The sequence below is a fragment of the Caenorhabditis elegans genome, chromosome V (assembly GCF_000002985.6).
Source record: "Caenorhabditis elegans chromosome V".
Classification (NCBI taxonomy): Eukaryota; Metazoa; Nematoda; class Chromadorea; order Rhabditida; family Rhabditidae; genus Caenorhabditis; species Caenorhabditis elegans.
In genome coordinates this window covers 17,345,139-17,360,300 of record NC_003283.11, presented here as the reverse complement: position 1 = coordinate 17,360,300, position 15,162 = coordinate 17,345,139, and the positions used below count along the sequence as shown (strand labels likewise).

The following is a 15,162-nucleotide window of genomic DNA, read 5'->3' as shown; positions in this document are numbered from 1 at the left end:
CAAAATAAAATTTTTACGATATCATCAAGTTTGATGTGAACACGTCTATAACCCCGCACTGTAAAATTGCAGGGAAAAGTAGAGGATCTTACAAAGAAAATTCAATTTTTATTCACACATTCTTACATTACATGCGAAAAATACGAAAAATATTTTAAATCTCAATTAAAGTGCATGAAACTACCAAGGGATATTATCAAATATTTCTTGTGGCACTTTATACTGAGTAAACTTGAAACATGTGATCTCCCTTTCACCTTCTATACGCTCCAAATAGTCTAGTTCGACTACTGCATGCCTGATCACTAACATTTTGAATAACCACTTTTTACGCTTCACTTTGTTTTCGGTCACGGTGTAAGGGTAACCAAAAGTTTCATTCAACTTTTCTGCATCAAACGATCTACTTTGAATATCGAATTCTCGCTTGACACTTGAATTCATAAAAATCTGAAAATTTTAATAAAACACTCTGAACTACCTCTATTATGCCTACCTCCTTCAGATAAAGCAAATCTCGGATGGTAATTTGACGGAAACAAAGTTTAACTTTGTGAAAGTGTCCAATACTTTCTATTGGAAATGACACAGCAAACCTATCAACACCAAGTTGTTTGGCGTTTTTCCATTGTGCCAGCTTCACCATACGACCAGTGTCCAGTTCTTCTCCTTCATTTCTGCTTTCTGCATCATACATCAGGACAATTGCATTTAGCACCTTTTCATCCAAATACGACAGTATTCTGGTCATCATCTTCATATCAATTCCAAAAAAAAATACTCTGTTCACTTTTAACCGCTTTTCTTCAGGCATAAGCGTTTCTCTGATAATTTCTGTGAGAATAACAACGTCATCGATAGCACGCAGGTTGAAGTCGATTAAATCCATTGGGGCTTTATGATGCTTCAAGATAGACCCCAGATCGCTCATGCACACGTTCAAAGGTGTATCGCCTGTGATCGTCCGCGTTTGAATATAATCAGAATTGTAATATATTGCCGGGTCTGCCCAAAAGCTACACCCAATTGCATTTTTTTCGTAGCCGAGGAGCATGTTTTCATCGGGAGTAACTATTTTTAGATAACAATTACCACCATCAATCACTATGGAAAGTTGCTTGTTGGGAAACTCAAAACATCTGGTGTCGACAAAACTTCGAAGGCCCTTGCATACTTTCCGAATTGATAAGCTGAAACTTCCGAATTTATATATGATAACCAAACAAAAAACTTACATTGTAACAACGGAGCACTTTTCTATGATCCTTTTCATAGCTTGATAATTAGTTGGTATGAGATATAGCAATTTGAAGCCTGTATCTAGTTTTTTATTTTTCATCTGAAATTTTGAGCTGAAAAAAAAAAACACAGAAATGGTAACTGTTTAGAATTCACAATCTCAATCTGTGTCCACGACGATCATAACGCCATACTATAGTATAGGGCGAAGTCTTCCACAAAGGCGAAACGTGAACAGTGTATACTAAGCCAGCTATATTCTCGCACACTCCGTGCACCCGCTCTGTCACACTCTGCGCACTGCGGTCGACGCTGGGCGGGACCGCGTTTCACCATTGTTGTGTGGAAGAGAAAATTCGATAGTATGAGGGCGGGAGTGGGGGCGTGGTGTGGGACGGGCCAACGCGAGTAGCGCCTTCGTGGAAGGCTTAACTAGGGCCGTTAGCAGAAGCAACAAGAACGTATTTTATTCTGCTACCGTCCTCATTATTTTGAAAAGGATGAAGCTGTGTCCTTGCCCTCACTCACAAAAAACTGAAAAAATTTCGATTCCCGTCTTTCAAACTTATTGTTAGACAATTTTCTCGAAAAAAATTTTGGGGTCCTAACAACGCAAATGTTGAGTTTATTGAACTTATCCGTAATGGGGTTATTCAAGTAGTGTCGTGAAATTAAAAAGTGTATTTCAATACACATTTCGCCTTATTCAAGTAACTTCAAAAATATGTATTCCAATACAGTTTGTAACGTAATTTCGCGACATTTTTTTCACACGGTAAAAAAAATGAGAAACGCAGAGACATGTGTCCCCGCAGGATGGAGGATCAGTGCTGTGCGGCTCTTGAAAAAAGTCGGCTCTCGACGCGCGCCGAGAGCCGAGTTCAAATTTGGTGTCGGCTCTCGGCTGGCGTCGAGAGCCGCGAGCCGCACAGCAGTGGCATTTCTTATGTTGTGGGCGGGCGGAGATTCCTGCGGGGGCACATGCCTCTGCGTCTCTCATTTTTTACCGTGTGAAAAAATGACGCGAAATTACGTCACAAACTGTATTGAAATACATATTTTGGAAGTTTTATTTTGGATTTTTTAGTTTCAAGACACTACTTGAATAAATATGTTCAGGTAATTATTCTTAAACAATATTAGAAACACCCACTTTTGAGCAATAAATCGCTGAATAAAAATCTTAAAATCGTGCAACTTTTACTCAATAATGCCATAAAATCAATGAAACTTGATGGCTCTGTGAAGAACTGGCATTTTTCATTGATGATAGAGTACGGGTGCACACCAGAGCTGGAACAAACATGTAATTTCGGTACGAAAAAAATGTTCGTTTTAAACACGAAAATGAAGACAAAAATGTCACCGTTGAGAACTTATAAATTAAACATGGTTTTTTGACTCAATTATCTGTCATGAGCTGCGTTTAACATGCTATAAAAATAATTTTTATCGGATAACCTCAAAATTCGCAAAAATTGGCAGATACCATTTTACTAAAAGATCTCTTTCACTGCGGAATCTCTTTTACTACGAGTTGCGCATCCAGACCTTTTACTACATACAATTTGTAAAAGACAAGGTAGTAAAAGAGTATTCGCCGTAGTAAAATATCTATGTGGGCCTATCGCAGGGAAATATATCACGTAGTAAACGAATAAAAAGACAAGTAGTAGAATAGTATTTGTCGCAAAAGTTCATGTGCCTAACAATCGAAAATCTACTATGGCATGTCAAAGTCCGGGGTTCAGTTTTTCGACTTCCCTTGTAAAGGTAAATATGTTGCACTAACCTCTGCATCCACATACTCAAACTGGAACGCATAAGCTCCCGAAGTGCAATATTCAATACGAACATCATAAGAGCGGTTGGGATTATATGGGAAGTACCAAACTTTTCTATAGAGCTCGCCGCTGTCTTTGTATTCAACATGATCTGTATATCCAAACACTTCCTGCGGATCTATATTATTGGTGTTATTTCTGATTTCGTTGGTGTCTGTGTATTCTTTGAAGTTAATCTCCAAACAGCAATTGGCATTTAAAATTTGAAAAAACTGAAAGATTCATTTATTTCTTCTAGTTCAACGTTCTTATCAATATACCGCTTTCAATTCCATCAAATAAAAGTTCGATATCTTTGAGAAAGTTACTCTAGCAATTTTGAAATGGGTGAATTCTGGTATTGGAGAGTCTACATAAAAACCATCGATACGCAGCACGTTAGTATTTTTCCATTGCGTTAATGTAAACAGTCCACCGCATTCAAGTTTACCTTCATCACCGTTCAATATTATAGTGTCGAGAATTTGTGGGTCAAGACAAGCCATGATTTTTCGCAGATACTCATTAGTCGTCTTTTCACAAAGTCTAACATGAAAAAGTCGGGTCTTGAGCAGAGTGTTTCTTTCCCTCAGCATTGATTTTACGGATTCAAGAAAGTTTTTTTGAAATTGAAGAACATTTTCCTCACAATCGTCAAGTTCCAAAACAGAGCGGGACTCTATGGTAAAGATTGAAAGCACTGAGATATACCTCAACAGGCATTCAAGGTGTACAACAGAGGCTTTGTACACAGATGATTGCAAAACTTCCAGCTTCCGATCGCTTTCGATAATACACCATTCTCCTTTTGGTTTGTAGGTTATTTCTTTAGTGGTATACCCACGTGATAGGTGAGTGCCCATAGCTTCCAAAGTAGAATATGGCACAGGACCTAGTTCAAGACGAATCCTTATTTCGCTCCCGTCGATAATCAATGCAACGGTATGGTCTTTTGCGTTCTCTATTTCAGATATGATTGACGGGAGAATGACTGATCCAGTAATAGTTCGACTGTAATATTTAAACTGTTGGCCAAAAAGGTATCCTCTTTTTTTGAGAATTTTGTAATTTTTCAGTTGACTAAGTTTCTGGAACCAAATCGAAATATTACACATTGACATGTCTACTTGTTTTTACGAGTGAACACAAGTTGCTGTTGCTACACTTGGCAACCGTTTTTGTTCAAATTAGTAATAGCTGGAACGCGAACTGAAAACCCGAAAAACCGATGTTCGGCCCTTACAATTAGTTTTGCAAATATTGTCTAATAGTAAGATAAGTTCTCTTTGGAGCGCTTTTGCATCATTTAGTTATATTCATATATTTTTACTTTTTTCAGATTTTCAGTTATTTCCATTCATTTTTATACCGAGTTCAATTGACACGAAAGAATATATTTTTGAAAAAGCCCGGAAAAAAAACGACAGAAATGAATGAAAATAGCTGAAAATCTGAAAGAAGTAGAAATATATGAATAAAATTATATGATGCAAACGTGCTCCAATGATATTTTATTTCGGTGCAAATTATATACATATATTTGATAAATCTCATGAGGACGGAATTGAAAATCACGATTTCAAGCTCAAATTGAAACATCAGGAAATTTTTTTTTTTATTTTTTCACGTGTTCGGAATCAGAGAAACTTTGGAGTCTTTCGAAAATAATTCCCAGATTTCGCTACTACACTTTTTAACCGAACGCTAATGTGAACTTTTGCTCTTTTGCTCACCGTATTTTTTTCAATGTTTTTTTTTCATTTCGTATCAAAGTTTTAGTTCATTCCAATTTTCAATGCTATTTCACAAATTCCATGATCTGATTCAATCGTTTTGAAACAATGTAGAGCTAAAATCTAAGACAAAATACTACCTGAAAAATACACCGAAAATCGAACTAAAATGTTGAAGCCACAAGAACTAGCCTAAATACATGAGTTTGAAATAAAGCAAACATAAATCTAATGACTGGAAAATAACACTAATAATATTTTATTACGTTCTCGAAGAATGTGTCAATCAAGCCAAGAGCTTAAAATAAAGCCAAAAGTATCAAACTGAACAATTATATAAAAAACCAGAAAAAAAACGATGAACAAGAAGTGTGGCCTGTTTACGGTACCCTGCGAATTGCAGGAATTTTAAAATGTCGGATCGGTAAGGTTCCAAACTTTGCAAAGCCACTAAGTATTTGCACTCTATGTGAAATTGCAAAAACGAGAAAACTTTGAACATTGATCTGTATTAGTTTTTGAGTAAACCAAAAGCAGAATAATAAAGTCGACACTTTTATAGTTTTTGGGATATCTTATAGAAGAATACGGCTCTTGCGAGCCAGCCTAAATTATTTATTGACTTTTAAAAATTTTCTTTCTTGATTCAAGTCAATATTTTTATTATCGGGAAACTGCAAAATGTCAAAGCTGAAAAAAACTGAGTGAGAATAACAGTTTCCGACAACTTTCAGGTAATTTTTATCCCTGCCATTTCAGTTTGGCTCATTCAACTCTACCAAAAATTACTTACTTGGCGAGAGCATCAAATTCTGCGTCACCGCCTTGTGAACCCTGAAAATGATCTATGTTAGCATCCTGGATAATTCAGGTGGATGTGTTTAATCTCAGATAGATACTTACATTTAGAGACAATTAGTGTTGAACTGAGCCCTAGTGGAAGCTAGATAAAGGTTGATATCACCGTTACGTGTCAGAACATGTTTACGATACTTGTAGAATGGAGCTATAATATCTACTAATTATTCATACTTACCTGCAACTTGACCGATGCACTAACTCGTTTGAACAAAAAATGGTGTCCCATTTTCCCTTCTGGTCGATATTTAACGAGAACATCAAGTTCTTCACCATCTCCAACAGGAAAGTACCATGTCATGCTGTGCAGATCTCCGTTCGGTTTGTACTTTACATGCTCACGTTTTCTGGACATGTCGCTGCTTTTCACTAAACGATAGTTATCAAAACTTTCTGGGTAATTCAATTCGAAATATTCCGGCGTTTCGTGTTTCAAGAAATGCTGAAACTGATAATTTCAGTTTACTTTCCGACCTTGAAAATAACTCAACATTTTTCAGTTCAGTCAACTTCTCATATGTTCCGTGGTACATTCCTAGTTTTATCGTCGTAAAATGAAAAAAAGCATCAAGTTCCAAGTATGTCAAAAAATTTATCATCCTAAATTCCTTTCCATTGAGCCACTGCTCCAATGCAACGAAAGTGCTCAGATTCAAATAAATTCCCGGCATAGGAGTGCTCAGGATTATTGAATATAGGAATTGAGGTTTCAAATATGACATTATGATTGCAGCGTGATTGTTGAATGGTTCCTGCCATAAGTGTACTTCAAAAATGTGAGCTTTCAGTGGTTTCTGTCGAGATGCCAACATTCTGCTCAGAATTTCTAAGAAAATTGAATTTGTCCGAAGATCCTGGTCGGTGGGTATTTTTTTGTCTTGTGATTTTTCAACCGAAATCAAGGAGAACTTCTTGAGCACATCCATAGTACTAAGTGCATGCTCCAGGTGCAAAACGGAAACATCAAAAAACTCCAGGCGGTCCACAAACTCTTGTTGGTCATGATTCTCAATCACGCATCCATTGTCTCTTTCTCTATAAGCAATCCACACATTTTTCACCTCAACTTCCCCAGAATCCAAAGTTGTTTCAGTTTCCAATATCAATTTTATCTGATCTTCTCCAATTTCCAATCGAACATCTACAAATTGGGACGCATCGAATTGGTCTATTGAAGATTGTAGGATTTGGGACCGGTTAACGACAAGACTGAGAAAGAAGTATTTTAGGTGTGTTTTATTGGTATTAAACAATAACTTACTCATCCTGTGACATGCTTCTTGCAGATGTTTCCAAGTTGCCTTACGGTAGTTCCAATAATAGCTGAATAAAATTAAATGCATATGTAGTAAGCCTGGTCAAACAAAATTTCCAAAACGTTTTCCATTTAAAATAAAATAATCAAGTAAAATTATAAAAAATATAAAAATTTTGGGCCAGGTATACTGCGTAGTACATAAAATTGATACTCTTGTCAGTCAAATGAAATTTCGGACTGAACGAAATTTAAGAATGAGAAATATAAACGCTGCTGTTTACGCAAAGAAGGTAAAAAACTGATACGAGTACGGCATGGCACGTACATAATCACTGTTGATAACTGAATTATGTTGGATGTAAATCAATGTATGACAATCGCATGTGCAAAATAGTTTTCTTATCATGGAAGCGCAGAAGACTAGAACAGTGGACACTTTGAAAGTGGAGTACTAAATTTGTTTTTGAAAGCTTACTTTATTTTTTTTGCACATAGTACGGAGAGAGTTCATATCAAAAGATGGCTAGTGAAATGTAAGTTGTTTACAGTTCACAGCGACCTAGAGCAAGAATCGCGAACAAAATAATTTTGAAAGTTCGCAATGGGGCGAACTTGCATTGTTCATTTTTTACCGTTGAAACTATCAATCAGTTGTTTTCTATGGACTATCTTTGCACGGGGTTCTGGCTCGACCCCTCGGTGTATTTTGTGCAAACACCGTCACGCGCAAATGCATACACTTTTTCAACGCGCTGCGTGAAAATTCCTCTTGCGATTTCAAAAAAAATTTCCCGCCATTTCAGTGTCCAATGGAGCGCGGGGTCGAGTCAGAACCTCGTGTCTTTGAAAGAAAAAGAAATTTAACTTCGTTTTGCAGGCAATTTTGGAATGATAAATATTTAAAATATCAATTTAAAAAATAATTTTGAAAATCCGGCCAGTATTGACGGAGCCTTAGGCATTTTCCCAAAAAATGAAGAAAGTCTTGATGTAAATATTCACCAAAATCTTGAATTTTAGTTTTTAAAAAAACAAGCTGTGAGGAGTGTGCGGTTTCTGATAATAACGTTTAAAGTAGTTTATTAAATATTCTGAGAAAATTTATTGATTACTTCAAGCATAATGGTCTAAAACAGGCACAAATTTGAAAAACCCTACTTTCGTTTTTATTTTCAATTATTTCTCATTTTCAGTACTGTACAATCTAAAAATTCAATTTTCATAGCAAAAGGACAAAAATAACAGCAATTGGACACATTTTGAGAAAAATTTAGTAGGATAAACATTGAAATAGAGCAATATTTTTCTGTGAAATCTAAAAATTACCATGATTTGAAAGTATTATGATGCATTTTACAAAATAGAAGATCCATAATGTTTGTTTTATTTCCGATAAACACCCTGCCATCAGTTTTTTGTTGTTTACTAGGAAAAAAGCGAAATATGCGTTCTTTGTATTTTTTGAACTGAAAATTACAACGATATATTTAATAAATCTACTGGAATGTGTTTTTCTGATAAATATTTCCTTATTCACCCAAAATTATCGATGAAAAACAGGAAATAAACACTGTCAAAGTTTCACTTTTGATGCAGAATGCAAGCGCGCCCCACTGCACACTTCAGATTCTCATTGGCTGAAAATTCGTGCGCTAGGTCGCTGTGCAGTTTTACTTATAACTTCTGCAAGTATACAGACCGTCTTCACAACTATCGCAAATATTATCTGCCATACTATCCAAACTACAAACCGCCAGAGATGTATCTCTACTCATTAAAATAGAACAAAATGAAATTAAAATTTCCTTCTATGCAAAAGCCACTGGCATAACTTTTGCTGAACTAATCAGTAGAGGAACTCCAAATGGATGCTTCATCAAGTGGGATGATATTGAGGAACTTGCAGATGGCCGGGAGTTTTTTGAGACTTCAGTAGCTCATTTGGAAATTATACTAGAGTCTTGGCCGCAGCGTATCTCGGTTTTATCAATATACTCGGGCCAGGGCGCCGAGGAAATAAAGGAGAACATTCTGAGAACTCATGAGCTATTCCTTTACAACTTTGGAGAAATGCTCAAATCACGAAAGTTTCTTCTGAAAGTAGCAGCTTTTGATGTAATACTATGGAAGGAACCATTGAACAATCACCTGTCAACTATCATGTCATGCCTTGACCCGAGATTCCTGGTAACTATAGTCCTGAGCTCTTCAGATGAAGGAGCTAGAGTCGATTGTGAGCAATTGGTAAACATGGAGCAATGGAAAAGTGCAAGACGAATAAAAATGGATGGCATTGAAGTGACAATGTCGATTCGGGATTTTTTGCGCTTTGATGAAGCGATAACGACACTACATACAATTACTAGTGACGACCTGGTTCTGTTGAAAGATGTAAGTTTCTGTGTCTGCCGGCTCTTAAGTGCGACGTTTTTATCCAAAACAGTCTTGAAATCCCTATAGGTTCAATGATACTTATGTGGGTGCGAGTCATCTTACACAGCGTCCGACGTTTTCAGAGTTTAGCGACTCCACAGAGATCTTAATTTATAAGAGTAAAAGTTCATATCATTGAAGCCTGCGCAAGTATCCATAGGACCCAATTGAACCCAAATTCTGATCAGATATTCAACAAGACAAAGGTTAAAGCCAAAACCGAGTAACATTTTTTTTTTGGAATAAATCTAGTACCGGGCCCGAAGTTTAGCCCATTAGAAACACATCAGAATCCCCACAAGACCAATTCTATCTCCCTACCTTTTTCAGCACTTCATACACAACCAAAATCCAAAGTCTCTCACATTGAATTTTCAAAACTTTGTCAGTTCAGACCAAAACAATGAAGATCAGGCTCATGAGGTATTGGGAACTTGCGATGAGATCAAGTATGTGAACGGCAAGCTGAGTAGCAAAAAATGGCGGTTTCTAATTGAAAGATCTCATTTCTCTATTGAATATTTTCAGATTGAATTTAAAAATTCCCAGTTTAAATTTTCTCGGTTATGATTATGACTATCAAATTTGAATAAAAATGTTTTAAAAATACACCGTTATTTTGTTATTTTTCTCTGGCGTTACTTGGTAGATCATTTTCTGCATTTGACCTCCCAACTTCCCACAGCATTGCCTCCTCAATTCGTGAGATCAATGACTCTTCTTTCTGAATTTGACCTACTCTCCCCCCGCAACATTACTTCTTCCCCTCTCCCCTTCTCCACAACGCGAACAACACATCCCGCGTTATCGATTAGTTTGGTGCAGCGTTTGCCTGTCCTTTTACAGCTAACCAGTCAGTTAGTTAGTCATTCGACAAATCTACTCTCATCTAAACATGACGTCTATTCACAGTCCAGTCACCCGCAAGGAGGACACCGAGCTCAAGAGACCAGATCTCAGAGGTTAGTTTTTAAAAAATTATTTTTTGTAACTTTTTTTGCAAATGCGCAAAACTGGCTTGTTTCAACAACTTTTTAAATCGAAAATTAATGTATAAATGTAGAAAACGGGTTGTTCTATCAGAAAATATTTTTTATTTTTGTTAAAAAGCTTGAAAAAGTTCTCAAATAGTGCCTGAAACTAGCCGTTTACCAAAAAAACGTTTCACGGCGCCCTTTCGGGAAACTGCAACTTTCAAGCACTATTAAAGGTCTTTTTCGCATTTTGCAACAAACAAGAAATTTATTTTCAGATAGAAAACCCAATATTAGATCACAAAAATTGGATTATCATGTTGAAATGAGCCGGTTTTGCTCATTTTCCAACAAAAAAAATGCCGCACAGCCTTGCCTTGTATTGGAAGCTGCAATTAATCTATATTCCAGGCAAATTCGTCTGCTCCTCCTGCTCCCAAAACTTCCAACACAGTGCCTCCCTGAACCGTCATCGTCAGCTGATGCACAGCAACGAGCACACTTGTATGATGTGCGAGCGGGCTCTTAACCAAAAAGAGACTATCCGTGAGCACATGAGAAATGAGCACAACCTGGCTCAAGTGTTCACTTGTGGCTGTTGCAATTGGACTTTCGCCAGCAAGAGACAACTCACGGAGCACACAAAGTGCATTCAGGGAACTGGAGCTCCAGGAGACACCATTCCAATCGCCAAGTCCATTAATGCACCAGGATCACTTATTCAGTCGACAATCCAAGGAACTCCACCAGTGGTGAAAACCGGTCGCAAACGTCCCATGGGAGGTTCGTTGTCGCCGTCATCTTCCGTCTCCACATCCATCTCTTCCCGTGATGCCTCCGGATCGCCTCCACCAACTGAAGAAGAAGCCGAGCGCAAGGTGCTCTTTGACAACGCAGTCGACACTATTCTACAGAGCAAGTTCTTCACTTATCAGCAGATCACTGAAGTCGACACTTGGGTCAAAATCATCGAAAGTGCTAATACTCTTGCTGACACACTCCAACGCATCAAGAAATCACAGAAGGTAAGCAGTAGAGTAATCCGTGGATAAAAATAAAATTTAAATCAATAATTTTTCAGGTCAAAGCAGAAGGGCCAGCCGTCGAGAGCAAGATGATTCCAGAGAAGCACGTCAAGCAGGAAATTGAGTAACTATTTTATTTCCTATTTTAACTCCCTATTCAACTGATGTTCAGTTTTATCATTTTGTTTCATAGCAATATTGAGTGTCTTCACAGTATTGTTAATTCTACCTCACTTTCTTCAATTTTTCATTTTTAACGATTCATTTTTTTTCAATACACGATTGTTTTATAATAGGCAGATTTCGAAAAACTGTTCGTTAGAAAAAAGATAACAGAGGAAAACATTTAAAAAAATGCTACTTTTAACATTGACGGGGCAAATTTGGTCTTGAAGTTATTCCATATTAGTTTCGTTACCCAAGTTGAAAACGGCACGAATTTCTTCAGGAGATTTTCCTTTAATAGAGTTGGCAATACTTTTACAAGTAACATTAAAAAGACCTTTGATATCCAAATAAGTGGCTGCCTGAAAGAAGGTGACGATTACAGAAATGCATTTTATGGGGTTATTCAAATAGGCTGGGAAAATTTTAAAAAAATGTATAAATTATGTAACAACTGTATTCACATAAATTTTGCAACATTACTTGAATAACCCCTTGAAAGTTGACTACTTACCAGCACCAATTCGAACAAAGTACCTTTGTCAACTTTAAGAAACTCGACATCCCATTCACCAATATCGTCCGTTCGCTTTTCTTCCACATTGTCTGGCGGTTTGGGGATATCTTCAGCATGATACTCACACCATTCGATAACTTTCTTGAAAATCTCAGAGGTGACATTTTTCAATGGAATTGGTTCGCGCTGATTCAATACAACAAAATCAGCGAGAAGCTTGGATTGATTGGCAATTTTCGGAGAAACCTGACGCAAAAAATTAAATCTCTGTACTAATAGTAAGTCAATAAAACCTACAATGAACTCTACATCATCAGAAGTAACAATTTTGACATCTTGCTCTTCGCTGCTCATCGTTAGTTGTTGATTGAAAAAAAAACTGAATGAAAAGAGGGTTACAGGCCTTTTTATGAGACCAGCAGGGTCTTATCAATTTTGATGTACGTGACTAATACTCTTCCACAACCATCTTAAATCAATTTTACGACAACAAATTTCATAACCGCCCAACAAATTTATTATGGAACCATGCTTAAATTGAGAAAAAAGTTTTCGAATAGATATATTCAAGAAATTCTAATAGTTTCAAAGTTCATTGTATCAAATTGAATTCTGAACTCCGACTCCTCATTCCTGTATGTAATCGAACCAGACGATCCTCCTGAATAATTCTGCTCAAACACGTTCAAAATGTCTATAGGATCATAATTGAACATTCGGAAGCATCCATGTTCAAAATCACTGGACTTCAGCAGTTTCTATAATAATTCTTTGAATAAAAATGCTATAGTTGATATTTGCTCACCTCTCGGATCAATATTGCATCTGACTTTGATAGAGATTTCAGGGAAACATCAAATCTCGAGAAGTGAAACAAATTCTCAATTGGAATCGTCATAATACAGTTCCGACTGCTTTCAAAATTTTTTGCCTCTTTCCATTGTCTCATATCAACCAACTTCTCAATATCGGCGTTATCAGTTGGCGAGCCCAGCACAATCTCTTGCAGTATTCCTGATTTAAAATTCCGAAGTATCTTAGCAACTTCACTGAATGAAAATCCCTCTAGTGTGATCTTCTCTATGTATGAACAGTTTGAATTTCTCAAAACCGTGTTCATAGTTTTATAGATTTTCTGATGGTCGCTCTTTTCGACTGATATGAATAATTGGAACACTTTCAGCTTAAGCTTTTTATTTTTCATGACCACGGACCAATCATTCAAAGCTGTTATTGCATAGTTTCCACTTTTCACAAGCTTTTCTTGATCATCATATAACACGTTACAGTTGTCCTTCCTGTCCAGATAGATTATTTCGTTTTCATCAAATTGCAAAATTGATTTTGTATTGTAGATTTTCAGACTAATTTTCTCAACGTCAATGCTCAGGTTGTCCATGAAGTGGCGAAGATTTTTAGAGACTTTTCGCATCACTAGTCTGAAAAGTTTTTTTTGATAAATTTACACATTGATATCAAGCACACTTTTCTTTTAATCCCAGTTTGTTCATTATTTCCCCAGCTATGTCTTTAGGCATTGTGGACAGTGATCGGATCTCTTTACCAAAACTGAAATATGAAAAATTAGCATATAGCGAGCACTGTGAAATTAACTATAGCTTCCTAATGTATATAATTCAAAAGTAAAACTTACTCAATGTCAGATTCCATACTGGAATCCCCTGCTTCAATCTTCTGATACCAATGTTCAAACTCCCAGTACTTGACTACATTTTTTCCAACAGTATCACATAGTTTCTCATAAGCCTCAAAAGTTGAATTTCCCTGTAAGCATTCAAACAAAATATATCCACGCAGCACTTTTTTGTCAATATCGGCTTGTTTGACAGGTTCGGCTTCTCTGAAAAATGTTCGAGAAATTTGTAAATATGGAAACGTTGTTCCTACACGGGCTCTATTCCAACTTGCAGTTCTTGGATAAGCTCTTTAAGCTGATTGTAGACAGGAAAATACTCATATTCTTCTTGGTAGCGGTCCGAAGGTCCGGGAGAAATTCTGAGTTTGAAGTTTAAGGTTATGTAGTATCAGATTTCAGTTTACGTGGGTTCGGAGTTGAGCTCTCTTAAAATGTTTCTCATAATGTCCTTGTGCATTTCTGCCAAAGAACGAGGTTCAAGTTCCGAGCTGAAACATGAAATTTTCACAATATTGATCTCAACATCCCCCGGTGCTAAACCGTTTTTTTTTTGCTTTTCATTCCTAACTTCATCTATTTATTATCCTACCTTTTGGTATATTCCTTCCCACTTGCTTTCTTATCCATTTCATACTCTTTACTCATTTATTATATTTAACTAAATTACTTTTGTTGTATTATTACCATGCTGGTTTTTTTTATTTTTGAAGTTAAATAAATAAAAAAATTAAATTCAAATTTGAATATTGTTACTCACTCAATGTCATAGTCTAAATCATGATTTCCAGTTCGGAATCGATTAAACCAAAATTCGAAAGATCTTAAATCAATGACACCATTTCCAACTTTGTCGCAGAAGCTTTCATATGCTTGTCCAACATTTTTCCCGTGAAGATGCTCATAAAGGATGCATGTTCGGATTGAAATTTGACTGTTTGGTATGGTTACAGCCACCCGGAACAGTGGTCTGAAAGTTTTATTATGTATGTATGCCTATGTGATAGTAATAACATGTGCGTTTGCTTGCGGTGAAGCAATGGTAAGAACAAGAGAAAAAGAGAAACATTAAACAAAACTAGAGGTCAACGGTAAAGATGATCTCACCTAGGTGTTATTGGCGTGTCATTCACAAAAATTCTCTCCGTTGAAACGACCTGAAAAATGTTTTTTTTCTCGTAAATCAATACATGTTTTTTCAAACACTGCTTATGCCAATATTCGGCGTTGGGAGGAGTACAGGCAAATTCTTCAAAGTCGTCGGAAGAGTGTTGACACTGAATATGAAAAAAGTTCTGATTGAAAATTGTTGAATAACTAACTCACAAGTTTTTTGCACTTTCTTCAAGTTCCGAGAAGAAACTGGGAAGCTTCTTTCCAAAAAAGTCATCCATTTTTGTTTTCTAAAGTTTTGAATTTTAATAGTTGCTAATTTCTTCAAAAAAAATCGGGCGACAAAAGAATTGTGAAATAATTTTTTTGT

At 36.5% G+C, this 15,162-nt stretch overlaps 5 protein-coding genes across 7 annotated transcripts; 2 read left to right on the top strand and 3 right to left on the bottom strand.

Annotated features, from left to right (window-relative positions):
• Positions 1–96: 96 nt before the first annotated feature.
• Positions 97–6,978, bottom strand: F47H4.2 (DUF38 domain-containing protein). 2 transcript variants are annotated; one of them, NM_001136426.5, is made up of 9 exons: positions 6,915–6,978; positions 6,145–6,862; positions 5,832–6,095; positions 5,589–5,629; positions 3,344–4,073; positions 3,032–3,295; positions 1,236–1,339; positions 497–1,190; positions 97–450 (listed from the first exon to the last, which is right to left on the bottom strand). In NM_001136426.5, the coding sequence occupies exons 1-9, from the start codon at positions 6,926–6,928 to the stop codon at positions 181–183; spliced, it is 3,099 nt and encodes a 1,032-aa protein (NP_001129898.2). In that variant the 5' UTR covers positions 6,929–6,978; the 3' UTR covers positions 97–180. The 2 variants fall into 2 exon arrangements, with proteins under 2 accessions (NP_001129898.2, NP_507396.2); NM_074995.8 differs by lacking the exons at positions 3,032–3,295; positions 3,344–4,073; positions 5,589–5,629 and having other exon boundaries at positions 112–450; positions 6,915–6,976.
• A 452-nt stretch (positions 6,979–7,430) lies between these two features.
• On the top strand, positions 7,431–9,914 carry fbxa-134 (DUF38 domain-containing protein; the record flags this gene model as incomplete). The annotated part of the gene is made up of 3 exons (NM_074994.3): positions 7,431–7,444; positions 8,609–9,302; positions 9,675–9,914. 3 exons carry the CDS (start codon positions 7,431–7,433, stop codon positions 9,912–9,914), a joined length of 948 nt encoding a protein of 315 aa, NP_507395.3.
• Positions 9,915–10,107: 193 nt separating this feature from the next.
• lsy-27 (Zinc finger protein lsy-27) lies at positions 10,108–11,636 on the top strand (the record flags this gene model as incomplete). 2 transcript variants are annotated; one of them, NM_001269810.2, is made up of 3 exons in its annotated part: positions 10,108–10,306; positions 10,730–11,343; positions 11,400–11,636. In NM_001269810.2, the coding sequence occupies 3 exons, from the start codon at positions 10,240–10,242 to the stop codon at positions 11,469–11,471; spliced, it is 753 nt and encodes a 250-aa protein (NP_001256739.1). The 2 variants fall into 2 exon arrangements, with proteins under 2 accessions (NP_001256739.1, NP_001256740.1); NM_001269811.3 differs by lacking the exon at positions 10,108–10,306 and having other exon boundaries at positions 10,801–11,343; positions 11,400–11,471.
• skr-5 (Skp1-related protein) lies at positions 11,578–12,399 on the bottom strand. The gene is made up of 3 exons (NM_074992.8): positions 12,323–12,399; positions 12,023–12,271; positions 11,578–11,870 (listed from the first exon to the last, which is right to left on the bottom strand). The coding sequence occupies exons 1-3, from the start codon at positions 12,377–12,379 to the stop codon at positions 11,739–11,741; spliced, it is 438 nt and encodes a 145-aa protein (NP_507393.1). The 5' UTR covers positions 12,380–12,399; the 3' UTR covers positions 11,578–11,738.
• A 120-nt stretch (positions 12,400–12,519) lies between these two features.
• Positions 12,520–15,087, bottom strand: fbxa-189 (F-box domain-containing protein). The gene is made up of 10 exons (NM_074991.2): positions 15,006–15,087; positions 14,884–14,956; positions 14,787–14,836; positions 14,440–14,649; positions 14,087–14,170; positions 13,934–14,041; positions 13,680–13,886; positions 13,511–13,594; positions 12,831–13,464; positions 12,520–12,783 (listed from the first exon to the last, which is right to left on the bottom strand). Exons 1-10 carry the CDS (start codon positions 15,071–15,073, stop codon positions 12,592–12,594), a joined length of 1,710 nt encoding a protein of 569 aa, NP_507392.1. The 5' UTR covers positions 15,074–15,087; the 3' UTR covers positions 12,520–12,591.
• Between the last annotated feature and the right edge of the window lie 75 nt (positions 15,088–15,162).

Excerpts from the sequence above, each read along its gene's own strand:
- F47H4.2 (NM_001136426.5), bottom strand. Across the intron at positions 3,296-3,343 it reads ATTTGATGGAATTGAAAGCG|TTTTTTCAAATTTTAAATGC; the intron begins GTATATTGATAA and ends TGAATCTTTCAG. Across the intron at positions 451-496 it reads ATTTGCTTTATCTGAAGGAG|ATTTTTATGAATTCAAGTGT; the intron begins GTAGGCATAATA and ends TAAAATTTTCAG.
- skr-5 (NM_074992.8), bottom strand. The coding sequence starts at position 12,379 with ATGAGCAGCGAAGAGCAAGATGTCAAAATTGTTACTTCTGATGATGTA. Across the intron at positions 12,272-12,322 it reads CTGATGATGTAGAGTTCATT|GTTTCTCCGAAAATTGCCAA; the intron begins GTAGGTTTTATT and ends TTTTTGCGTCAG. Across the intron at positions 11,871-12,022 it reads CTTTGTTCGAATTGGTGCTG|GCAGCCACTTATTTGGATAT; the intron begins GTAAGTAGTCAA and ends ACCTTCTTTCAG.
- fbxa-189 (NM_074991.2), bottom strand. The coding sequence starts at position 15,073 with ATGGATGACTTTTTTGGAAAGAAGCTTCCCAGTTTCTTCTCGGAACTT. Across the intron at positions 13,465-13,510 it reads AAACTGGGATTAAAAGAAAA|ACTAGTGATGCGAAAAGTCT; the intron begins GTGTGCTTGATA and ends AAAACTTTTCAG. Across the intron at positions 12,784-12,830 it reads ATGCAATATTGATCCGAGAG|AAACTGCTGAAGTCCAGTGA; the intron begins GTGAGCAAATAT and ends GAATTATTATAG.